At 54.3% G+C, this 23,873-nt stretch overlaps 1 protein-coding gene and 1 long non-coding RNA gene across 3 annotated transcripts; one reads left to right on the forward strand and one right to left on the reverse strand.

The window, feature by feature from the left end:
* Positions 1-8,344: 8,344 nt before the first annotated feature.
* On the reverse strand, positions 8,345-10,683 carry CHST14 (carbohydrate sulfotransferase 14). The gene has a single exon (XM_054827837.1). The coding sequence runs from the start codon at positions 10,554-10,556 to the stop codon at positions 9,468-9,470; it is 1,089 nt and encodes a 362-aa protein (XP_054683812.1). The 5' UTR covers positions 10,557-10,683; the 3' UTR covers positions 8,345-9,467.
* Positions 10,684-10,724: 41 nt separating this feature from the next.
* LOC129207215 (uncharacterized) lies at positions 10,725-16,022 on the forward strand. Of its 2 annotated transcripts, none has more exons than XR_008577402.1 (5): positions 10,725-10,944; positions 12,752-12,948; positions 13,174-13,330; positions 15,278-15,392; positions 15,819-16,022. It is a non-coding gene; the product is annotated as an uncharacterized LOC129207215 (long non-coding RNA). The 2 variants fall into 2 exon arrangements; XR_008577401.1 differs by lacking the exon at positions 10,725-10,944 and adding an exon at positions 11,201-11,312.
* The last annotated feature ends 7,851 nt before the right edge of the window (positions 16,023-23,873 follow it).

A 23,873-nucleotide genomic window follows, 5' to 3' on the forward strand; every position in this document is an offset into this window, starting at 1 on the left:
CGCTGAATTTGGTGGCACTAGCGCTGGAGGAAAAGCAGATGAGGTTCGTGCGAGCCCTTTCCATCCAGTTGACGTTTCCTTTTTCTCCATTTGTGGCTCTTTCGAGCCACGGGACAAATTGGCTCAAGGAATAAGGGTATCTGAGGAAAATCACGTGGGGGCACATGGGCTCCTGCAGAAGTTGCGTGACCGACAAGGTGTCCCCTCCTCCTTCCCGCTGGCTCTGGGCCTGAAGATATTTCGCTCACGATGCAACTTCCATTATTTCCATAGCAACCATCTTTTGTCAGGTCTCAAGACTGGAGATTTTTAACAACTCCATTCGCCAATTCAAGCCCCAGAAGGAAGTGGGCTGCGAAAGGAGAAAGTTCTCATTCAAATGCAAAATAGCTGCAATAATAGCCGAGGGGTGCGGGGGGTGGGGGGGGCCCATCGCTTGGGCACGTTGCTTTTCATCCCACCGTTCCTCCTTCGCTTGGTTTACGCCGTGTGAAAGAGCCTCATCCAGAGATGGCATGGGCCTGAACGGGATTTCCCCCTCCTTACCGAAAAGAGATCTCTTTGTTTCAATGGGAGCTTTGATCTGATTCTGTCAAAACCACCCTGGGGCCTCGTGGGAATGTTCTTGATGCCTCCTAGCCCCCCCCCCCCCCAGCCCCTTCCTAGGCCAAAGAGGTCCTCTGCCCCCCGTCCCCTCCTCGCAGGAAGCATCAGCTTCCATCACGTCGCCTCTCAGCTCTCGACAAGCCTAAAATTAACATCCGAAACGTGCTACGGAGGGGCTTCTGTGTCGTCACTCCGGGAAAAGATGCCCAAGATGCCAGTGCTGCTGCTGAGCGCGTGGTGCAGCCGAAACCCCAGCCCGAGGGGACGGGGGGGCTCATCGCTGCTGCCCGTCTACCAGGGCTGAGAAATCAGAAGTGGTTCGTGCGAGTTTGCCGCCCTGCCTTCCCCAGCTCCTCGCTGGGATGTAGGGACACCGGCTCGTACCTGGCTCTTTGCTCATCGGAGTCCTGGAAGTCTCCTAAGCCCCCCAAAATCTCAGCCTAGAGGATCCATTGGCCTCATCCCTAATTTTTGCCCCAGAGGTCTCACCCAAAACAACTTTGCCCTGCGTCCTAGGGTAAGAGGGGTATTTCTTCTCCCAGAAGACGACTAACTTCAAAGTCAACCTCCTGCCAAATAATCTGGCTGTTCGTTAGAAAAAGCGGGAAACTAAGAAGCATTTCGTGCTTGTGCATTCACTTTCTCTGTTACCGCTGACTTTTGCGGCAGCCTAGAGCCGGCAGCAGCCCTTCGCACCGACCTCTTCTCGTTGAAGCCCTTTTCCTGTCATCTCCCAACACAAACCAGTACAGAACTGGGACTGGAGGCAACCTCGATGGCAACGAGGGAGGCAAGGAAGCGGGGCTGGCAGCTGGAAACGCAGCCTTGCCAGGGCATCCCCAAAAAGAAGCCGTCTGCCGGTAGCCAGAGAAACTTCAATCTCTTCTGTAAAACCTCGTTAAGAACCTGAGGGAGATGACGAAAACCAGTTCTGCTCCGAGCATCGCATGGCTTCCCCGGCTCCGGCAGTAGCAGGCTCTGGCGCAGTGGGCTCAGGTCCGTGCCGCCTGCCTCGCTGCCTGCCTGGGCAATTAGATGAAGCATCTTTTAAATTGTAATCCTGGAAAGAACAAAAAGACCCGGGAAACGCAGGCCTCCAAAAGGAGAGCATTGAATATCCCACCCCTCCCCACAACCTTTTTCAATGCCTTCGACCATGGCCCCGCCGTCCTTTCCCGGGACCTTTGTGGGTCCAACGGTGATGCCGGAGCTCCGCTGTCTTGGCAAATCTCTGCTGATATCATTACCCACAGAAGGGCCCCAAAAGCCTCTGCGATGTTTTCACTCCATGAATGTATTTTTTTCCCCCGTCACCAAATAAACCCTTCCATGAGTCCCGCGGTCGCTGGCGCGTGTGTGTGCGTACGCTGAGCCACGAGGAAACCCCAGCTCCAGCCCGGAGCCTTTCGCGCTTGTGTCAGCTCCAGCTGATTTTGCAAATCCATCTGCAGCTCGCTTGCCTCTTCCCCCCCTCAGCATCCCGGTCTCAGCAAACACAAACCAGGAAAGACGCCTGGTCTCTGAGGCAGCGGCAGTCTGACCCCAAACTGCCACCCCAGCACCTTTTTAACTCAACGTTTTTATCTTTAGCTGCTTTGCTACCCTTCGGTCCTGCATTGCCAGAGGGCAAGGCAGGGCATGCTCTGTGTGAGTTAACCAAAAAAAAACCAGGCAGGGTGTTTACCTCATTCCGGGGGTGGACATCCCCTGGGCACAGGACCGGCCTTTTTGGGTGCGTTTGCACTCACGGGGAGCACAGGAAGCGGCTCTGTAAAGAGCAAAGTCATGCCTGAAGCACACAAATCAAAAACACTGTGGTTTTCTCCAGATTTTCATCTTGCTGTTGCGCGCAGACGCTATCTGAGCCTTGCGCGTAAAAGCAGACCTGCAATAAAATTTTTACATCCATCTGCAGGAAGAAAACAGTAGAAAGGGTAGAGATACGCTCTGGGTAAACCAAACGCGCCGAGGGGATTCACACCAAAACCCTGCCCCAGCAGACTCATTGGGGAAAGCCTCGTTTGACACCACGGAGGTCAGGACTTCAGTCGTGGGTCGTACGGCGAGATTCATCCGCAAGAGACGCTGGAGAAATGAGCCAGGCTGTGAGCAAGGAGAGGGAGCGCAGGTCCTGCCCCGACCCTCCTCCTCATCCACACCCCGCCCTGGCGGGGCATCTCCAGGTGCGATCCAGCCCTCGGAGACCCCGAGTCCTGCACGAGGCAGAGGGACCCAGGACCACTCAGCCTCCGCCTGGGAGCTACAGGAGGGGAACCCAGACCTGGATGTGTCCTATCTTGAGGACATATGGGACCTTCATCCCGTCCATCCCAGGAGACGACTCCTTGCTGCACCGCTGAGCTCCGTCGCTGATTAACATTACAGAGGTTCATGCCTCTGGTTCTTTCCGTCTTTTAATAAAAAGTTCTCAGGAAAGCAGGCTGGTATTGATTTGGCTTCATCTACAAATAAAGTCTGCCTGAAAACCCAAGATAAAGTCTCTTGCCCAGAAAAGCACACTGCTCGTGCACACCCTGTTATGCAGAGGGCTGAGCGTCTTATCTGCGGGAGCCAGATACGGGGGCAGCCACGGTTTTGTTTTAACAGCTCGTTGCATTTTTGTAGCGCATTAGTTCAAGGCTTTCAAAAGATTTTACAAACTCTATTTACCTCTCAGTCCTCGGCCACGGGGATTTGGCTAGGTTCTGACCCAAGAACTGTTTCCGTGGTCTGCTCAGAAGCACCCCAAAGGCAAAAAAAATCTCATCGAAAGACCCATCTCATGAAGTTTCCTCCATCTGGAGCCAAAAATCTCGGTAAAAACCACCCTGCTGAGTTTGACCGGAGCTCCAGTCCCTGCTCCCGAACAGCGTGTGCGACCGGATGAGCCCCTCTCCAACCACAGGCACCCCCTCAAGAACGACGCAGGACTCGCCGATTACACAGAGCTCGTTCAGTGCCAGCTCAGACCCTCACTAATCACACACTGTTGACGAGCCCCGAGCCGGTACGTGCGGAGTACCGACCCCACCAAAATATCTCGGCCTCATTATACACAACGGACCCACCAGTGGCGTTTTCTTTCGGCTCTTTCAAAATCCCACCTTGCGATGAAAGAAACGACCCGAGGACGCTCGTGCTTCTGCGCAAAAAAGAAACGCAGCCGCAAGCGAGAGCCGCGGTCTGCGGGGATTCCGCTCCGCCATAAAGCGAGCTGAAAACAAAGAGGAGCAGAAGCAGAGCTGGGTTTACGCCTCGTGCGGGCATTAAAGCAGCCGCCCGTGGCACCGCTTACTCCCGGCGCGTTTCGGAAAGCTTTATTCCCGTTAGATCCGGGGTCATGGCTACCAGCCAGCAAGGCGACTGGCAGCCTTCACGCATTCACTTCAGCGCCGCTGCCTGGCAAGGAAGTTAGCTCTTTCTGCAAAAGCAATAGGAAAAAGCCCACAGGAAAGAGGAAAAATCCGACACACGCGCTGGAGCTCAGCGTGGAGACCAGAGGGAACGTGATTAAAGCCCTTTGCTTTCTGCCAGCGGCTGACTGTGCTGACCCCGGGTTAGAAATTCAGGGACAGCAGGCTGCGGACGCCAAATTTTAGCTCAGCGAGTGCTCCTCCTCACCAGAGCTGGCTCTGCTGCCGGTGGCCGATGCACCCTCCCAAATCATCCCGGATAAAGTCACCTCTTCTGCGTGCTCTGAAACCACGGAGCTTCAATACTCATTCCCAGCGTTGCACTGCAAAAAGCCAACCGCTTGGGCGTTAGTACGCCGGCGGGAGGCTTTGCTGGCATAACCTTGGAATCGGTAAACGAGACGACACACGAAACGGGATTTTTGAAACAGCAAAGGATCCTGACCTGTCCCGCTCCCTCGTCCGAAGGGCAATACCGAACCGGCAGCTCCGAATGCCAAAAATCAAACAGCCCTCCTCTTCTCCGCCACCGTGGCCCAAGCACGATGCTGAAGATATTAAACACGTTCGCTGCAATTATTTAAACAACGCGAAGACCGAACAGGGATGGAGTTCCCCCCCCACCTCTCAGAAAACACCTACGCGCTGGTTAATCGCGGGGAAACAGGCACCCTGCCTCCCTCCCTCGTCCCACGTGCCAGCGGCCGTTCCTGATGGAAGCGCTCACGGCTCCGGTTCGTTGGCTGCAGAAGTGAAGGGCTTTTCCAGTGCTCATTAAGGAACCGAATGCACGAGACTCCCTGCACAGGAGGATCACCTTAACCAGACTTTTCCATGAGCAAGGAAATCAAGCTCAGGTATAACAGAGGAGCTATGAGAAATAACCCAGGAAACGAATAAAAACCCAACCAAAGGAACAATCGTAATGCCAGGCTGCAATTGCCTATCTTCATTTTTTTGCGTGGGGCAGGAGTACGCTGGTTTATGTTTGTGTGTAGAAAAACCATCCTGAGTGTAATGAACTCCTAAAGCAGAGCGATACAGAAATTAGCACGGCATAAACGCTTGCCTGTATAAATAGGGAATTCCTTGCGATTGCATCCCGTAACGGTGAGTTTCAACAATTTAGGAAGCTGGTTATTGCCTTTGGAAAACGTTCCTTGCTTGCTGTCGGGTCTTTTTTCCCTTCAGCAGCAAACTGGACGGACAGGGATACGCGGGACAGGGGGTCAAACAAGGGACAGTTATCTTCGGATGCTGGATCACGAAATCCTTCAGAAAAAGGATTTTATGCCCCGTCCTCTCTCCAGCACAGAACTTCACATTGTTAAATCTTTACATATTCCTTATAATATAAATAACACCAAAATAAAATATAGGAATGTATTCCTGCCTGGAGCTGGGCACAACTGCTGCCAGCAAGCAGCCCGGGACTGAAGGTGCCCCGAGCACGACTCCCCACCTGCGAATGAACCGCGTCGTGAGCCACGTATTTGGCAACATGAACTCGGAGAACTTGACCTGACAAGAGAGATTTTTCCCTGCCAGACTCTTCATCCGTCGCCATTTCCTAAACAAGAGATTAAGGTATCCATAAAACACCTTGGAAGGTGCCGTGCAATTAGCAGCCAAGCGCCCAGGTGAAACCAGCCGTTAAGGTGCCGTCGTCACCTTAGGGTGATGCAAACGGCCATCGGGTGGAAAGGGCCGAGTTCTCCCCCCGGCAGAAAAAATATTAGCAGAGGATTGAGCCCCTGTGGGACTAAAGGGACCTCCGTGCAAAAAGCATCGCTCCACATCAGAGCGGGCAAGCGCACGCAGCTCCGCACGTCGTGCGGGCGCCGATTCAAGGGAAAGAGAAACCCTCAGGTCCCCGTTCCCCAGCACTCACCCAAGAAGAGCAAAGCACTCGATTCCTTTCTGCGGCACCGCGTTAAAATCACAAGAGCTGTGAGCAATGAAAGGACGCAGTAAAATAAATTCTCCTCTCAGCTTTGGTGGAAATGGGTTAGCAGGTCCAAGAGTTACCTGGGAAGGAGGAATAAACACGCGCACGTAAGCGGCCAAATTCACGAGCACGCAAAACGCTTCCTGTTGTTTGGCTGTTTTTAGACAAGCAGGCTAAAAAGGGACTAACGACAAATTAATAAAATGACATTGTGGTAATTTTGAGGGAATCGGAAGTTCTCCAAAGAACGGGGTGGAATTAAACTGCTGGAGCATCTCCACGTATCCAGGCACGCTTCCACGGGGAATCCAGGAGAACGGCAGGGTCAGGGCTGGGAGTTACGGACACGCATCGGAAAAAGCAAGGGAGGGAGACGCAGCGACAAACCCCCAACGCCAAAACCTGACGTCGTTTACCTGGGGAAGTTTGGGGCTCTCGGTACTGCGTCAAGGCTTAGTAAAATACAGTAATTCAAGAGGCAAGGTCACCTTTTTGTTCTGCTGGGTGACTGCAAGCGTGGAGACGGAAGGGTGGGAAACGGAACTGCCACACTGCGACAGATCGGAAAGCAGAAACGTTAAACCAGTTTGATTAAACCAAGACAGCTCATAACTTCATGGCTTCCTCCTCGTTTGTACTCGAGCTGCTGCGAGGTCCCCTCCTCCCTGCTCTCGCGGACGCGTCCCCTTTCCCCGCAGAGGAGGGCTGGATCCTGCTCGGCATCTCCCACCTCCAGCCGCTCCCGTCGGCTGCGGAATTTGCTCCCCATTTATTCCACACCGGAGAAACACCTGACAAAAGAAAGAAACGATACAGCTGCTGAGGGAGATGAGGTTTGGTTTTTTTTTTTTTTTTTTTGCTTCCAACTTGGCCAAAAGCTTTCTCAGGAAATTGTATTATTGGCCGTGGATAAAATGAAGTACTGCTAATGGAAACCTAATTGATTTTTCATATTGCAGCAAAGGGGTAAGAAAATCAGAGATGGTCCGTAACCTCGATCACGTAAGAGAAATAAGGTTTAGAGGGACATCACAAAAACACCCCTCGCTTCAGCTTTTGGGGGACTTTTCCACACTCCACGCATTTTTGCCAGGAATGGGACAAACTTCGGCCCAAGCTACAAGGTTTTGCCTGCGTTAAAACCCTCCTTACGGGAGGGTGCGAGGAGGTGGGAGGCCGTTTGCTTTTATTTAAAGAGACAAAGGTGATCAATGATATCCAGAAAAGGAGCAGGAGACAGTCAAAGAAAAACCAAACTCCCTCTGTGTGCAATAAATTAGATTAAGGGGACAAGAGACAAAAATTTAATATAGAGAACAGGAGCTGCAGCAGATAAACAAACAAGCAGCACAAACCTTTAAAACTACTGAGAAACAAACATTTCATTAAAAACCCAATCGCTAAACAAGCAGGAAACGTTCCCTCAGCTTCACAGCAGCAGACAAAGACAAGCGACGTCTAACCAGCTTATTCCTAGTCAGGGACCCGAAGGTCAGGCTTAATTAAAACTCAGATCACCCCACCATCGGCATCTGTTCTACAAAACCAAATCCAATTCCCCGCCGGTATCTGGTGCCTTTGGCTGGAGAACAAGTCAGATCTCCAGCTCTTCCAGCACCGGGCACCAAACATTCCCGTGTCATCACCGGAATCGCTGGGGACAGAGAGAGATTTTGCAGGTTCCAGACAGGGTGCGAGGGGAGCGAAGCCAATTTCTGCCCCATTTTTTGTACGGGGTAGGTGGCCGCAGAGGCAAGGAGGCAGCCAGGAGGTGAAATCCAGGAGCGCAGCCGTCATCGCTCTCGTACCCAGCCACGACCCCGTCAGCAAAGGTAAAAATCACCCGAGGCAAAGGTTCTGCTCAGCTGCGGGCTTCAACAGCGGGAGATGGTGATTTCGCCGGGAGAGTTTATAGATACGGTAAATCTGGAAAGTTACTTAAGTCAGGCCCTAGGCAGGATTTTTCATCCCAGCGCCCGGATGTGGCTCCATGCCCTTCTTTCAGGCATTTCACAAATCCTAAAGAAAACACCTTAATTTTCCTTCCCCCTTTTAGAGAGATTAATCCCGGGAAACCACCGGCTCCCGCAGCATCCGTAATCCATCCCTACTGCTTTGTATCAACTCCACAGCAATTAGGCGCCTATTTTGCTGCTGACTGCCGCTTTTCATCCAATTGCCCGTGTCGCGTAATCGTCTCGGATGCATTTCTTTTTCCACTTGTTACCACCGATCTGGCACTTAAAACACAAATTAATCAGGGCAGGAACTGCCTATTCCAGCCTATTCCACGCCGTGGCTTAGCAGGAGGGGCAGGCGACCTCTGCAAGAATGCAAATAAACACTAACATCGAAGGAAAAGCACTCAGCAACAGACTAATTCATATAAAAACTTTATTACAAACGAGGACACAGCCTCCCAGGAGCAACATTCTACGTTACCTCCCAATCTTTTACAATTTAACGGTCGTTATTAAATACCAGTAGCTACAAAAACGGCGTGCGCGCATATAAAAGAAGGGAGAACTAATCCTCAAATCGCCATTGTTTCAAACAGGGCCGGAGAAAGCATTTTTCCCACGGTGGTTTGCGTGCACGTGGGCACGCAGGCACCACCGAGGCTGCGAGCTGGCACGCTGCGTGCGGCTGGGGCTTTGCTGCTTTCTGTCCCAGGAACCAGGACGGGTTCTGAGCTTATCAGAAATCTGTATTGCTTTAACGCAGAGAGACAGAGAGGGGAGAAAATTGTTATGGCTTGATATTGCATCTGATAAGTTACGCTGGGTAAATAGTTGGTACTTTCAAATCTTAAAAATTGCACAAAAGTGAATATTATCCTATCACTAGTTTTATTTGAATGGTAAATAATAATAATAATTAATAATAATTAATAAGACAGAGGTACTACTGTCACAGAAAAAGAGAGCAGCCTCATTTAAGCACCATCTAGAGATGAGAAAATAAAGGATAAATAGGGCCTAGATCATAAAAGCCTTTTCTTCTACTCAAAAAACCTATCTCCTGCCTAATCCAGAACCAGTTTTAACAGCGCTAATTTTTAGCGCATCAACCACTATATTGGTATTAGCACATCAACCACTATATTATGATTGCAATTCAGCCACATACTGTTTAGTATAAAAGACAAAAAAGGAGGAGAAAATGCTTAAAATATATCCATTCCTCAATTTCCTTACGGATGTTTTCCATGTTGTGCCATAAAAAAGAATTTAAAGCAAAATAGATATACAAAAGCTACTGTGCTCAAGTCAGCGGCATATGTACACATTAAAACCAGAACAATACAAAAACTATTCTAGTAGCAAAAGCAATATATAATATTTTATATAAACAGTGTTTGAAAAGTATAAAATTAGGAAATAATGCATAGAAGAGCGTGTTTTGCAGGCCCTGCAGCAAGGTGGTAGTCGCAGCAACGGCCGCACGAGCAAATCCTCGCAGCGAAGGCAGAGTTTACACCAGATCCCGAAAGGAACGACTCATTGCCTGCAGAATTCGCTGGTTATGTTGGGAAGGGGGTAGGCGAAGAGCGAGAAATCCAGGATGTATTTTGGTAACAGCTCTTTTATCAGCCGGCGTTGGGTGTTGCACAGGTAGTAATGGAGCGTTTCCGCCGTCACGGGCTTGTACCACGACTGCCGTTCGGGGAAGCGGATGAAGGAGGGCGACTGGACTCGCTCGAGGACGTAGTCGGCGTCCGCGTTCAGCCGCTCGTAGGAGCCGATGAAGTCGTACCTGACGGCGCAGGGCTGGCACAGGTTGTAGATGGGCATCCAGTGCTCGTTCATCCTCTCCACATCCTCGTCCAGCAGGTACCGGAGAAACTCGGAGAAGGTCACGTCGTCGCCCGCCGAATTCCCGTTCTTCCGATACCGCCTGACGATCTCCACCCCGTACTTCTGCTGGTACTCCTTGATCTCCCCAAATTTATTCCTGTAGGCCGAGAGCAGCCTCTCCATGGGGTTTCGCACGAAGATGAACTTGTAGTAGTTCTTCAGGCGGTAGCTGATCTCGTCCGGCTTCATGTCCCCCAGGAACACCAGGTCGCTCTTGTGGTCCATCTTCAGCTTGACATCGACGCTCTCCAGCGCCCCGTCCAGCACCTTCAGGATGCGTTTCCAGTTGGAGCAGGCCACCTTGGGCACGTAGCAGTACAAGAAGCGGTACTTGTCGCTGACCAGGAGATGCCGGAGGACCGTCCGCCGCTGACCGGCCGGCAGCTCCCAGACGCTGCGGGGCATGGCCCGCTGCCCGCAGACGGCGCGGATGGTGCGGTTGCGGATGTCCCGCAGCACCTCGTAGTCCAGGTCGCCCGGGGCCTCCTCACCGCCACCTCCTCCCCGCCGGGAGAGCTCCCCGGCCGCCGGGTGCAGCGGCGGCGGCTTCACCTCGGCCAGGATACCCTTCTCGATCATGAGGAGCAGCCCGCTGGAGGCCAGGATCACGCCAAACATCAGCATGGAGGGCAGCAGCACGGTGCCGCCGCCAGCGCCCCGCGGGCGGGACCGGCTGCGGCCCGAGGCGGCCGCCCGCCTCACCTCCCCGGGGAAGGGGGGCCGGGGGAACATGGCCTCGGAGGGCTCGGGCCGCCGCCTCAGCCGCTGCGCCGCATGCCGGGGATGGAGGGGGGGGGGGTGGCCGGCGGCTCCCCGCCCGGCTGCCGGCGCCGTCAGGGGGCCGCGGGGACGGAGCGAGGCGGGGCGGCGGCCGGCAGTGACGGCCACGGAGGGCGGGACGCGACCCGCGGGGAGGCGGCGGCCATTTCGCGGCGGCTCCGCCCCGCCGCTCGGCTCCCGGACGGGGAAGGCGAGGGAGCTTCCAGCGCCCCGCCGGGGCCCCTCCGGCGGCTTCGTGCGGGGCAGCGGGCCCGAAGGCCCCCGCCGGGGTTCCAGTCGGTGCTCCGGCACCCCGAGGGCTCTCTAACCGCCCGGCCGCGTCCATTGCTGCCTGTAACAGGTGTCGTAGTAACGGCCACGCTCCCCTCTCCCCAAAATACCTTAAAAATAACCCTCTCGGCGGCTTGCTGGGAGCCACGGGGCGCTGCCCGCAGCACAGCGTAACGCCCGGTGCTTCCCAGCTCGTATTTAGCCCTTTTCTGTGGCTGCGTGCAGCGATACAGGCCTTAATTAAATGCCTGTAGTGGTTGTTGCAATACCAGGCCAAAGTAACCTTAATTAGTAGTCGTGCCATGCTTGATTACCGCTCAGTTTTAGCAGCCCGGAGGAGGAGAGACAGATTACCTGGTGCACCAAGGGCCACCGAGCCCGCGCCGGGGACGGCCGTGCCACCGCCTGGAAGCCAAAGGACAGGATTTGTAAAACCTCGTAGGTGTTTTCCCCAAAGCGTTACTCTCCTAACGCGGCCTCTGCTCGAGGCAAACCGCCCGATGCTGCGGCTTGGACCAAAGCAGCAACGTGCTGCAGCCAGCGGCTCGTGGGCCGAGCCTGAGCAGCGTGCTGTAAGGATGCCATTTCTACGTGAGCAGAAATGGTTTCGTACCGGCATTGTTCTGTGCATATTTTCTTCAGTGCGTTTTCGGAGCGTACCACGGGGCTTGTACGCCTTAACTAGTCTTGCAGGGACTCTCTGTCAAAAGCCTTCTTAACATCAAGAGAAAAAACAGCTTCCACTTAGTTTTCTTTGATCAAAAGCCAAGAGCGTTTTGTCAGCCAAGGCAGACAAAGCATTTGTAGTGAAGTGTGAGAGCCTGAAGCTAGATTATTTTGCATTTTACGGTTTTATTTTGATGTAAATATAGCATTAGCTCTAGGAAGAGCTGGTGCACTCTGCCCTGCCACCAGCAGCACAGCTGTAAATCTGCACGCTCTGTAGTGTTATCACATTTCTCCTCTGAGGGCAGGTCCAAGGATCTGATCTTGATCTCAACTCCAGCGTTAACCGAAGTTGCACCAATGTATATAATCCGTGGCACCGAGGCGAGAATCAGGCCTCTTTGGAAAGCCCTCCTCTTAGAGAAAAAGACTTCGATTACGGTAAACTCCAGTACAGGCGCTAATACTAGTGCTAAAGCAGCCAAGGGAAATTTTTGTTTCTTAGAAGGCGTGACAGCCTGGCACCGCTTGTCCTCTTTTGTTTCTATTCACCCCTCATATCTATAGGTCTAGAGTATTTCTATATGGTAACAGAGTGATTCTGAAAGTATATTGCGGACTGCTAGAAATAGAAGGCTGCCCTTGATGTCAGTGGGCTTATGTTTCTCCTAGGTGCGCAAGGGAACTTTGATTTAAGGACTGCTCTGGGTAGCACAGGTATCTGGGGGGATGCAAAGTCGCTACGGAAAAAACACGGGCTTCAGGGCGGCTTTGGTCGTTTGCCAGGCTAAGCCCCATGTCACCGTGGTTATACTGGACATGCCTATTGATCGCTCTGGATGTTAATTAATTTGATTTTCAGAGCAGTTAGAAGAAGCCTCATGTTCAGAGCGTGCAAAACTACGGGAACGTATTTCACAGACAGATCCATTCCTTCGGAAAGGGTACATTTAGAAAACAAAGTGTCACTGAGGAAACCCAACTTTAGGCTGCTGTGGTTTGCCTACGAGTTTATACTACAAACCACATGTGATGGAAGCGTTTAGTTCTTTCTTACAGATATACCAGGAGGATTTTTATAATTCACAGCCCTTTTCAAGGTGCTTTCAGCCCCCACCATTTACCTTTGTCACGTTATTCCACATAGCTAAGGGCAAACCCCCCTTCTTGTGGCCGAGTAAATCCATATTCTGGCTCTGCCCCGGTTACAGGACCCGTGTGGGAGATGCACGTGGGAGCAGGAGGCCCGGCGATGACAGCGTCTGCGAGCGTCCGCTGATCCTAATGAGAAACTGCGAGCCTGGGAAGGAAGAGGCTTCCAGATGTGCTCTTTCATCTGCCTGATCTGCTGACTTCGTGGTGCCGCTTGCACTCCGGACAAACTGGGATCCCTGTTTCCCTGCTGCAGGTAAGTATTTCGGCAGGAGTCACCACCTGGTTGCCGAGCCCAGACTAGCGTGCCACGACTAGCCACAGCAACCCGATGTTATCGCCGGGGCTTGCCAGAGCACGTAGAGCATTGTGTTAAGAAACTACCTTCAACACAGTCTGAAGTAAAGCGTACCAACTTACTCAAATGTAAAATTTAAGAGTCTGTCCCTTTGCTTTTCCACATTTACGACGACATCCACAGCAGCTTTAAAACCCGTGCCCTCCTGTAACTCGGACAGCACGTGTGACTGCGCAGAGCGACGTTCTCAGTCCAGCCCACTGCGAGTGCCTGGGAAAACAGGCAGGCTTTGCTGCATGCCCATCGATTAACCAAACCCAGCTGACTTTACTATCTACAGGTAAGTCGTGGCCTGCGCTTAAGTATGCCTTTCATCTCTAGAATCCTAGACTCCCTATAAACTGCGCAGAAGTGAGACCCATTCACCAAAACCCCAAGCCACTTGAAATTGTTTGCATCCCACGGGCATACGCAGCTCCACGGGACAAGGGAAACCTGCGGAGCCCTGCCCGTGGAAATGCTTTGCTCAGAGCAATCCTCATCTACCTGGGGCTGTAGCAGGAGCCCCTTCCCCACAATCACAGGTACACAAGGAGGGGTTTTGTAACTCTCAGCACTTTCCAAGATGCTTTCAAAGCCCAACATTTGCCTTTGCCTTCAGAGCACCGTAGCAGCAGCAGACCTCCACCCTAGATAACCACCCGCTGGTTCGAATAATCCCCTCGGCCTTTTCCTCACTGCTAACTCACACGAGCAGAAAAGTAACATTAAAATGCTTTACTATTATATGCATTATAGTATGATATGCATTACACTGAGCTAGTCTCCCAGCACCATTTATGCGGGGCACACTCAGGTTTAAAGCAGGCTGCAGAATTCAGCCTCAGCTATCAGAAACGATGGTCTGATAAGGAAAGTGGCCATTTGGGCATGACCAGATACTTATTTTGATCTGAGAAACTGCAAAAAGGAGGCCCCTTGAAAAGCTTAGCAAGAGAAAGGAGGTTTCTGTAAAGAACAACAGCTTGAGCTGATGCCAATTTTCCAAACAAGCAATGGGACAGTGACTCCTAACGTAGGCAAAGGAGACCCCGTGGATGGAGCTGAGCGGCTCCGGATCAAAAAGTAAAACAAGCAGAGGAAGAAGAAATCTGGTGTTGTGGCTGTGCGTCCAAAGGTTATCCAGTAATTTAGAATAATAAAGCCTCTTAACCAAGTGGATAAGCATAGAAGCCATTTCACAATCGGCTCGCTATGTAAGGCAGAGTTTCTTATCTCTAGAAAAAAAAAAGTCTTTTTAAGCAAAGTCAAACTTGCTGGATGAATATGCTAAATAATTCGGAGGAGATTGTTGCGATAGGCTCAGTCTATCTCCCTCATAACAAAAATCACTTTTTTCAAGGCAAATGTAGTGCTGAAGGATCTGCTTATCTTGCAACTGCAAATTAATTGATCTGCAGCTGGCTGAACTTGCAAAGACCTTACGCCGAGCTTGGTGCCGTTTTCCCCTGCTCCGTGGTGCATAGCTATGAAATTGCTTTTGAACCGAGCCATTTCAGGAGTTTTAGTTGCTCCGCGCAGGGAAAACCACCGCACACCCACACAGTCAGCAGCAGCTCGTCCCGCCTGGGCTTTGCCCACCTTCCCAGCGCAGGGCTGGGACGCTGACGCACAGGAGGGGACCAGGTCCCCAGGGATCGCGAGGACGACGAGGCTGTGGGACAAGACATGGAGGCGGCCGGGAGCCTGCGAAGGCAGCCAGCGCGCCTGGCAGAAGCCGCACGGCTATACGTTCCCGCCGAGGGCTGCGCACGCCATATAGGAGCCAGTGTTGCAGGCAAATCCGCTCCAGCTGGGCAGGAGGTCAGAGGAAGTTCAGAAATACCGCAGGCGCCAGCACAACGGGGCCGGCGTTTGGGTAACTGTCGCCATGAGTCAGAGCTTTCCTGGTGCTGCCACGGGCACTCGCTCCCAGCCTTCCCAACAAGAGCAGGTCGATGTGCAGGGACCGTTCCCAGGCTGAGCATATTCAACTTAAAGTCAGTAACAACCACAACTCCCTTTTTCCTACCCTTTATCCTCCCCAAACCCACTGACCAGTCTCTAATCCCCTCAACCCCTTCAGAGCAGGGCTACCTCTGGCTACCGGGTTCGCACGCAAACACCCGCGCGGTCGGCAGCCAGCTGTGGTTTTACCACCAGTTTTCAATACAAACACACGTTAAACCCGACACAGCGATGAAACCTGTGTTGCGAGAGAGTCTCAAAGTCTCTTATCTCGTTCTAGGTGTATCTGCTACTACTCTTTACAACAAGCAGCTGCCTGGGGCTCCCAAACGGCTCTTGTGGGGCTGTAATGAAGTTGTGAGTCCCGCAGGTCCCTTCCGGGGATCACCACCAGCGTAAGTGTGCTCGGCAAGACGTTGTTTCCAGTAGGAGAATAATTGCAGAAGGGTTGACCGTCTCATGAAAACCCGTTGTTCTCACTGATGCGAGTGCGATAGATGGTTAGGGTTCCTAACCATCCGCCTTCGTTACAGGCATTCCTCCTAAGCCTTAACTGGGAGGCAGAAATATCTGTCAATGCTACACGGCTCCTAATAATGCTTTTCTGGGTGTCCTGTCTCTAAATTATTTACATTCCTTAATAAAACAATATCAAACATCAGGATAAGAAATATCTTCCCAGCAAAATGTACGGAGTCAAAGCCCAGGTCATCACACCGTAACCCGGGTGGCTTCCTAGTATCTCGCAGCACCAACAAGTCTTTTCCTGTTTGCTGCTTCAATTTGTCCAACTAATGTTTGTGACCCACTTAATTTCACAGGCAGCAGGACGAGGACTGAATCTACTCCAATGCCTCCAAAACCTGCAGCATCTCGTCTCCGACACCAGAAGTCATCGTCAGAAGGCAAAAAAACCCAAAAACCCCGGTGTGCAGAAAGGGACTGATAGTTACCCATTTGACTCAGCCCTGTTTCAATTTGCAATATCCTTCCGTGCGTCGGGAGCAATAAACACCTTGCAAACCACGTGCTTTGCCTCAGGAAATTTGTTGGAGGGGGAGGTTGGAGATGGGCGGCGGATGGACACTGGGAGATGATGGCTCTGAGAGAGGGGAACTCGTCCTTGAGAGGACAGCCAAGCATCAGAGGGGGTTGCCTGGAGAAGCGGTGCCATCTGCGCGGGACCCAGGCTGGCAGGCTCCAAAAGAACAGCGTCGTCTTGGCAGGGCACCGCATCCCGGGTGTTACCTGGAAAGCAAAGGAAAAACCCACACGAGCCCCCAGCCCCCCCGTTTCGCCAAGCCTTGTTTCCATTAGACGTGGCATTTCTTAATGCCCACACCTCACGTTTGCTTCTGTCCTTGGGTCCCCCCCCAAGTTAATCCCCTGCCCAGGCACCCGTTCGTAGGCAGGGCCTGGGGCTGCGACGGCAGACAGCACCTCGTTCGCCTCCCAGGCGGGGTTCGGTGCAGACCCAGGCTTTGGGCACGGGGGGAAGGCTTGGGGCTGGGTGAGGAACCAAACGGGAGATCGCCTGGCACGGGCAGGGATGGAGCGAGCGGGCAGGTCTCCGTCGGTACCTGCCACGAAGCCGTCGGGAGGTCCCTACGCGCACGGTGAAGGCTGGCTAAGCGCGTGCTGCGCTCCTCCTGCGCCGCGCGGGGCTCTGCCTGCTTTGCGGACACGGGTCATCTCCTTGCAGCCTCGCGCTTGGACGATGGTCGGCATCAGCGAGGCCAGGAGCGCGCTTGCTAAAACGCGCCCTGAGATTGCACACGCGATCGGCGCGTTACAGGTATCGTTTGGGGTGGCAGGGAAGTTGCAGTTGAAGAGAGGAAGAAAACCAGCACCAGATGGCAGCCACAGCTGGATCTTCGCAATGCAGATCCCCGTCGCCGCCGCAGCGCGCCGTACAGCCGGACCTGGGGCACCGAGTAAGCCCCGGGCTGCCCGGGGGCTGCGGCATCGCCGCTACGTGCTCAGCGTGCCGGGAAGAGCCGCGTTGCCGTCACCGCAGGGTCGGAGCCGCACGGCTGCCCTGACAGAGAGTGGGCAAACCAGGTCCAAAACGAGATGCTGCAAGCAAAGGTTGATTTTTGTGGGGTTTGCTTTTAAATGAACGAACACGTATGATTAATCTTAATGTTTCTATAAATACAGCATGTTTGGAAAGGTGCTTGCAATGTTTTCCAGCCTTAAATATATCAGCATAAAGGTGGTTTTGAAAATGAGCATTGGAGAGAAGAAAATTAGGGAGGAAACTCAGGATCTAGGTAAAAGGAAACAGAAAAGAGTAAGCAAATTCCATCCTTCTTGAGAAATGAATTATTACAAAACATGCGCTGTTGTTGATTAGATCAACTAAAGGAAGCGACTCAAGCAAGAATTCCAGTCTGACATCTGTCCCAACAGGATTAATTTAAAATAAACATCCAGAGAAATAAAATAAATAAGTAAATCTGCCCCCGCTTGCTTCCTTACCATGGAGGAATGAGTCTTTCTGCAGAAAAGCACTGGAAAGGGGTCCCCCCCCCCCCAAATAATGTTGCATTCTTTCCAGATTTTAGAGGAGAACTGGGTAGGAGGCTGAGGTAGGCGTTGCAGTTCTCGCACTGGATGATGAAGCACCGCGGTCCTCAAAGGAATCCTCTGCCCCACGACGATGCCCGCGCCTTCCAGCGGCAGCGGCCCTCCCCAGGACGCCGGGGCAGAGCCAGGTCCCCACGCCGCGGCCCTGCGCTGCCCCACTGGCTGCTTTGGGATGCAGCGATCCTTGTCACCGCCTTCGCCGGGAGCTTGAGGTCGGGGAAAAACGGTTTGTTCAATCGCCAGCCAGGTCCGCAGTCATCCTCCTCAGATCACAACGTCTAACAAAACCCCTTGCAAAGGGGGGAAGCACAATTAGAAGTAAGCTTTTGCAAATATTAGATAAAAAAATAAATGAGTTGGGAGCAAGCGGTCACTTGTAGTTGGCCAAAGTCCCCAGGACCGGGGTGGGTGCGCGGGCAAGCCCTGCCGCTCCCCGGGTCCCGAGCCCCCCGTCTGCGGGGTCGCTGCCGCTGGGCGTTAAAGCGACTGCCCCCGGGACAGGGACATCCCTCTGGGAAATCCATTCCCACAGGCGATCCCAGCTTTCATCTCGCAGGGAGGCGAGAACAAAACCCGACCACGCTCCTTTGCGTGCGTGAAAACGGCTAATACGGTAAAATAAATGGCACTAATATGCCATATAATTCCCTTTTTATAGGCTGTAATTATACAACGTGGCACGAATTCAGCCCTGCTTACTCCCTGCGATACGGAAGGGAGCTGTGGAGAAACATCCCCCGGGCTGGCACGGAGGAGAACCAATTAATTGCTAAACGACCCTCGCGCTGAGCAATTCGGGGTCCCCTCCCCGAGAAATTCCCGCTGATGGCGGAGGATGGCCGGCTCATCTGCCTGGGGGGTGACGAGGAAAACGAGGGGAAAAACCACTTAAGCGAAGGCAAGAGACGTCTGAAGGCGCAGACCGAGGTTCCTTAACGCTCTCGCCGCTGCTCTTGCTGACCAGCCCGAGGTTGCGGAGGACACCGCGCTCCGCTTTCCACATCGGCGTTCGAGGACGCCCAAACAGACATCTGGTGCTTTGAACGGAGGAGAAACCGCGGCCGGCTTTGCGCGGTTCAGTCCCTGCGTATTAAGGAGGAAATGAAGGCCAGGTTATCCCCAGCGACAGGGGAAAGCCCAGAGAATTCACCCCTGCGCCGCGGCATCGAGGAGGAGGGAGAATTTACCTCCTGGAGGGGCAGGGAGGGATGCTTCCCCCGGCTCTTCCCAGAGCGCTTGCTGCGTGTGAAACCACGACGTTCCCAGCACGGGAAGCAGTAACGCTCTGGGAAGAGGCAACAAACCGCTTCCCAGCGGGAAATCCTGCGGCGTTTCTGTAACCTTCTCATTTATCGAGTGAGTGCAAAGCGCTGCCGGGCGCCGCCGTCCCCATCCCGATCTTCCGACGGGCTTCTCCACGCAGGAGCCTGCCCTCCTCCCAGCGCCGCATCCCTGCTCAGCAGCAGCACGGGCACGGCGGCGAGCATGGCTGGGAGGAAAAGCTGGGTTATCGATGAAACTATTCCATCACAAACCACATTATTTACGGGTGCAGGGAAAACTCGGAGCAAAGAAAACTCCTCCTAACAAGCTGGCCGGCGTTGAACAGGCGTTTGCACCGGGGCCGGATTCCTGGTGGCTTTGCTCTGCCGGCTCGCTCCGAGGGCTACGCGGAAAAGCGCAGCGTCACCTGCGCTGGGGTTCGTGACGCGCGTCTCTGACGTCCAAAAGATGGGATTAATTTTACACGAGAGTCGGCGGGGACCCAGACAACAGCTATTCCACCCCGGCTTAGTTATTAAGCACGACACGCGCGTGTTTCCCCCGTTGGGTGGGCACAGAGCAGCAAACGAAGAGCACGGAAGAATCCCTCCCCGCTTCACGCTCGGGGGGCTTTTGGACAGGACAGTGCTGCGCCCTCAGCTACGCCCGAAACCAGGCAGCCGCCGCGGCCCCGTGCCGAGGATGCCGTCGCACAGGGGGGGTTCACGGAGACCCTGGGGAAGGCACGGCCCCGGATGGCGGCCATCCCGGCCGCTGCGTGCAAAGCGTCGTCTCTTCTGTTCTTGCTTCATCCTAACACCCCCCCCCCCCAATCCCCGAAATCTTGCGTAGTTCACAGAGGATGCAGTTTGCGGGGACGAGGGCACCAGCTGCCGCTGAGCCCCGCGCGCTCCCGACCCCGTTCTGCCGAGCTTTTTCACTCGATATCCTTTCCAAAACGCCTCTCCATTAGAACAGTTTGTCCATTTTCTAATACGCTTATTCCAGTGCTCCTGCCGCTAAGGAGAGCGGAAAAGTACTCATTGAGATGCAGGCTTTTTTTTTTTTTCCAGCATTGTCAAATTGATTTGCTTTTAAGAAATATTGGGCGGTCGAACCCGCTCCAACTCCGGCTTCTTTTTGCAGAAGACTCTGGAGAGGTTTATTGAGATATTAAAATTAAATACGAAACCACAGAATAAATGGTGCTTCCATTCAGCGTATCTTGTAAATCCAGTTTAAATTGTTTCCTTTATTAAATATCCTTTCCTCTTAAAAATGGATTAACTGCTCTCGCTGGAGGCTCTGACAGAAAAGCCATCGCATCTCTATAGCAACAAGTCCCACAAACGCACCCCTGGCTTCCGCACGGCTCGCTCGGCTCCGTGGGATCCGCTCTATCGTCCCGTTCCAAATATCGCCGTTACCGCGTTGCCCGTTATGAATTACCTCCCTGAGGCCGGCGCCAAGCGCAGCACCGTGACTTCGCATCGCGCCGGCGGGTCCTTTGCAAAAGCCTTGGGGGTCCCATCCCGTACCGAACGTACGGATGGCGGACGTACGCGTTTCCCGGCGAGGCAGGCGACGCTGACCTTATTTCTCCTCCCTTCCCCTCATTTTGGGCTCGTTGCTCTCCTTTTTCTCGCCGACTGTCCTCGATCCTTTGACGCTGCCCAGCGGCCGCTTGCGATGCGGTGGCCCCTGAACTTGCCGTTGGTGGCTCCGGTCACAGCAGCGCAGGCGCGGGGATGCGGCACCCGGCAGAAGCAGCAGCCGGAGAGGAACATTCGAAGCTTAACGTCATTTTTATTCGGCTTCAAACGAAACAGCCAGTGCAGGAGCAAGACAGAAGATGGCTTTGAGAGGCTGCGGATGCTTTCCCATCTGATGGAGCCTGCGCCGAGCGGAGCTGGTGTCTCCCGTTGGCTGCTGGTGCGCGGCCAAAGCACGCAGAGCGGCGCGCGGCAGAGCCAACAGCACCGTGCGGGGACTAGAGAGCGTTTGCTCCGTCATCCCCCCCCCCCAAACCCCCGACTCTCTGGGCCAAACCTTTTTCCCCCCCATATGGACGGGGTGAGACGGGCACAGTAAAAACGGGGCATCGCCCGCGGTTCAGGTCCCCGGGGACACCGGGTTAGTTGGGGGCTGTGCACCCCTCCTCTGCCCGGGGCTGACGGGGCAGACCCCACGCAGGCGCTGGGCTCCGGCACAGCTCCTTTAGCAGCAGCCGCTTTAGAGGGACCGAGCTGGGAGAGCGACTGAGCGCTCCGTCACGTTAATATGACAGTCCAAATTGCTCCCATCTCTTAGCTGGGATGAATTTTGGCACAATTACAGTCAATTATAATTAGCGGCATTGCAGCAGCAGTTAAACGTAACCAGGAGCTCGTGGCTTTTGCTCCGGGTGGGAAGATGCTTCGGCATCCAGAGCAAGTCCTGAACGTCACGCTGGGTTTGCTTGGCTGGGAGACGTGGGGAGCGAGGCGTTGGGGGGGGGGCGGGGGGAGCCCCCACAGCAACGTGTGCCCTGGGCCCAGCTGGCGTCTTCCCTGGCGCACGGAGCTGCTCGAGCCACGGAGCGAAGAGCCGCACCAGCACCCCCGAGGCTGCAGGAGAGCGCAGCAATAAATCGGACAAACCATGCCGTGCTTCTCAAAGGATGGAATTCCCAAAGCTCAGGGTGAGCTTTTGAACACCCCCCACCCATCCAGCACGCTCATCCCGGCGCCCAAACCTTACCCAAAGGCTCTGCGGGTACCTGCAGCCCCCACTGCTCCTTCCCAGCGCCGCCTTCCCCAGCTGGGTGAGGTCACCGACGCACGGCGTCACCTCCAAGGACGACCCTGCGGCCAGCGGGACTCCGCCAACGTGGCGGCGGAAAGTCACGGTACGAGAGCGGGAGTTTGGTGAACGTCAGATGCAGGAGCTGGGCACGACTGAGCGCAGCTCCCTCGGGTGGCAGATTTCAACAGTAAATCCAATTTTGTTTGACATTAATCCCAACTTTTCAGTCCGCCACAGATTATCCTTTTGACGATGGCTCACTGTGCAGGAAGAGCTGGGGCAGAAAAGCTTTTTCTCGGTTTTAATTGACCCCTACGAGAGCCTGTCCCCGTGCAACAAAGCGCCGGAGCCACGGGACGCACACGGGGTGCAGGGCTCCAGCTCCGTCTCTGGCACCCACCTTACGATGCCTCCGGCAGCCGAGTCACATTAAATACAGCTGGAAAATTTCAGATTGGTTCTTCAGCAAAAACCCAAGGCCATGGGGTCAGGAACATCACGCCCGCTGACCCCACACCGGCTTGCAAATTTAAATGTCACAGGATGAGCTCCTTACTCCCTCTGGGGAAGTAATTCACCGCTTAATACGGTGACTTATCAGGCTGGGAAGGAAACCATCTTGAATTCTCTGGTTTCCATCCGCTTCTGCAGGTTTGCGCCTAACCTGCCCGCCGTTCCCTGCGAGGAGCTGGGCTGTAACAGGGCTCCTCGTTAAATGTGACGGGCGCAGAAAGCAAGAGGCAGGGATCCTGTAGCAACCCCCCTCGTCTCACCGCAACCCCCCCCTCGTCCCACCGAGAAGTCCAAGCAGGAATTTAAGATCAGGCTACGACGCTGGCAGGGCTCTGAGGGGACAGCGATTAAAGCAGCTTGGAGCAGTGCTCCCCTGATGGGACAATCTCAAAATCTCCTGTTCAAGGCGACCCGGGAGCGAGAGACGCTGCAAACCCCAGCTCTGCTGCCACACCGCTCCCCGGCTCGGGGAGACGACGGCCCGGCCCCCCAGGTGTGCGTTAAGGATGCGGTTACCGTGCCCAGCCCATCTGCGTTCAGCCCACAAACCACACTTGCCACTTGCTCCCCTCTGTCACTAGGAGCTAATTCAGCGTCGGTAGCACATTGCTTTTTCTTCCCACTCGTTTTGTTCCCAGAACTCGTTCTCTCCCTCCCCGGGCATGCAAGGGGCCAGCTCTAATTAACACACGGCGTTATTTATAGAGATAGCCAATTCCGCGGGCCAGCCGCCCAGCCAAGAACTAACCCGCGTCACCTCCCCACCCCTCGGCACCCACCCACGGGGGGACGCTGGGCACAGCCCCTCACGGGAAGAGCGCCGAGCCCTTACCGAGGTCGCTGGGGTTTTGGGGCGAGTTCCCTGATGTCCCAGCGGAGCAGCCTGCAGCGGGACCCTGCCCTGCCCAGCATCCCCGGCACGAGCAGGGGCAGCACCAGGAGAGGGAAGGCAAACACCACCGTCTCAGCAGGGAGCAAAAATCATGAAAGCCTAAGAGGAGCCTTTCCTGGAAACCGGGAAGCACCTAGAAATCGTTAAGCGTTCAGTTAGTGCTGCAGAAACCAGATAAGGCGGCCAAAACACAAAGTTAGCTCCGGCCGAGGGAGCGAGGCTGGACCAGACGGTTCCCAGATACGCTGGGAGATTCACAGACGTTGTCTTATGGTTAAGAGGAGGAGAGATCCCCTTGCAGGTGGTGAACCCCCCACGTCCACTCAGGGCCACGAGGGAAACCTCGAAAAGGCTCACGCAGAACCTGCGAGACCGCTCGAGGAGCGGCTGAGAAGGGACCACGTGGGAAACAGCCCTGCCACCATCCAGGGACCACGCAAGTGGCTCTCACCGAGGATGAGTGTGCAAGAGCACTTGTAATCCCTTCGTACACCTCTTGTGCAGCCCAGCAGCTTTGGCCTTGCACCCCGAGACCTGCTGCCCACTCAGCGCCTGCAGACAGCGCTCACCCGTGTTTAAATGCAGACACTTCCACGGGGCAGCCCGCTCCCATTCCTCACGCGGGCACTGACCCCGCTGCGCCATTTCAAGACCGTTATTTTATCCCTCTCCGCTCTCGCTCCCACTTACGAACCTTTTTGGGATATCTGAGCAGACCGCACGGCCGTCGGCCCCGTCCTCGCGCGTGCGTAGCGCTGGGTGCCGCAGGGCCAGGACCTGAGGGCAGGAGCTGAGAGCGATGCCCCCAAGGGAGCTGTCGGCCAGCTTCCAGGCA

The sequence above is a fragment of the Grus americana genome, chromosome 5, assembly GCF_028858705.1.
Source record: "Grus americana isolate bGruAme1 chromosome 5, bGruAme1.mat, whole genome shotgun sequence".
Lineage (NCBI taxonomy): Eukaryota > Metazoa > Chordata > Aves > Gruiformes > Gruidae > Grus > Grus americana.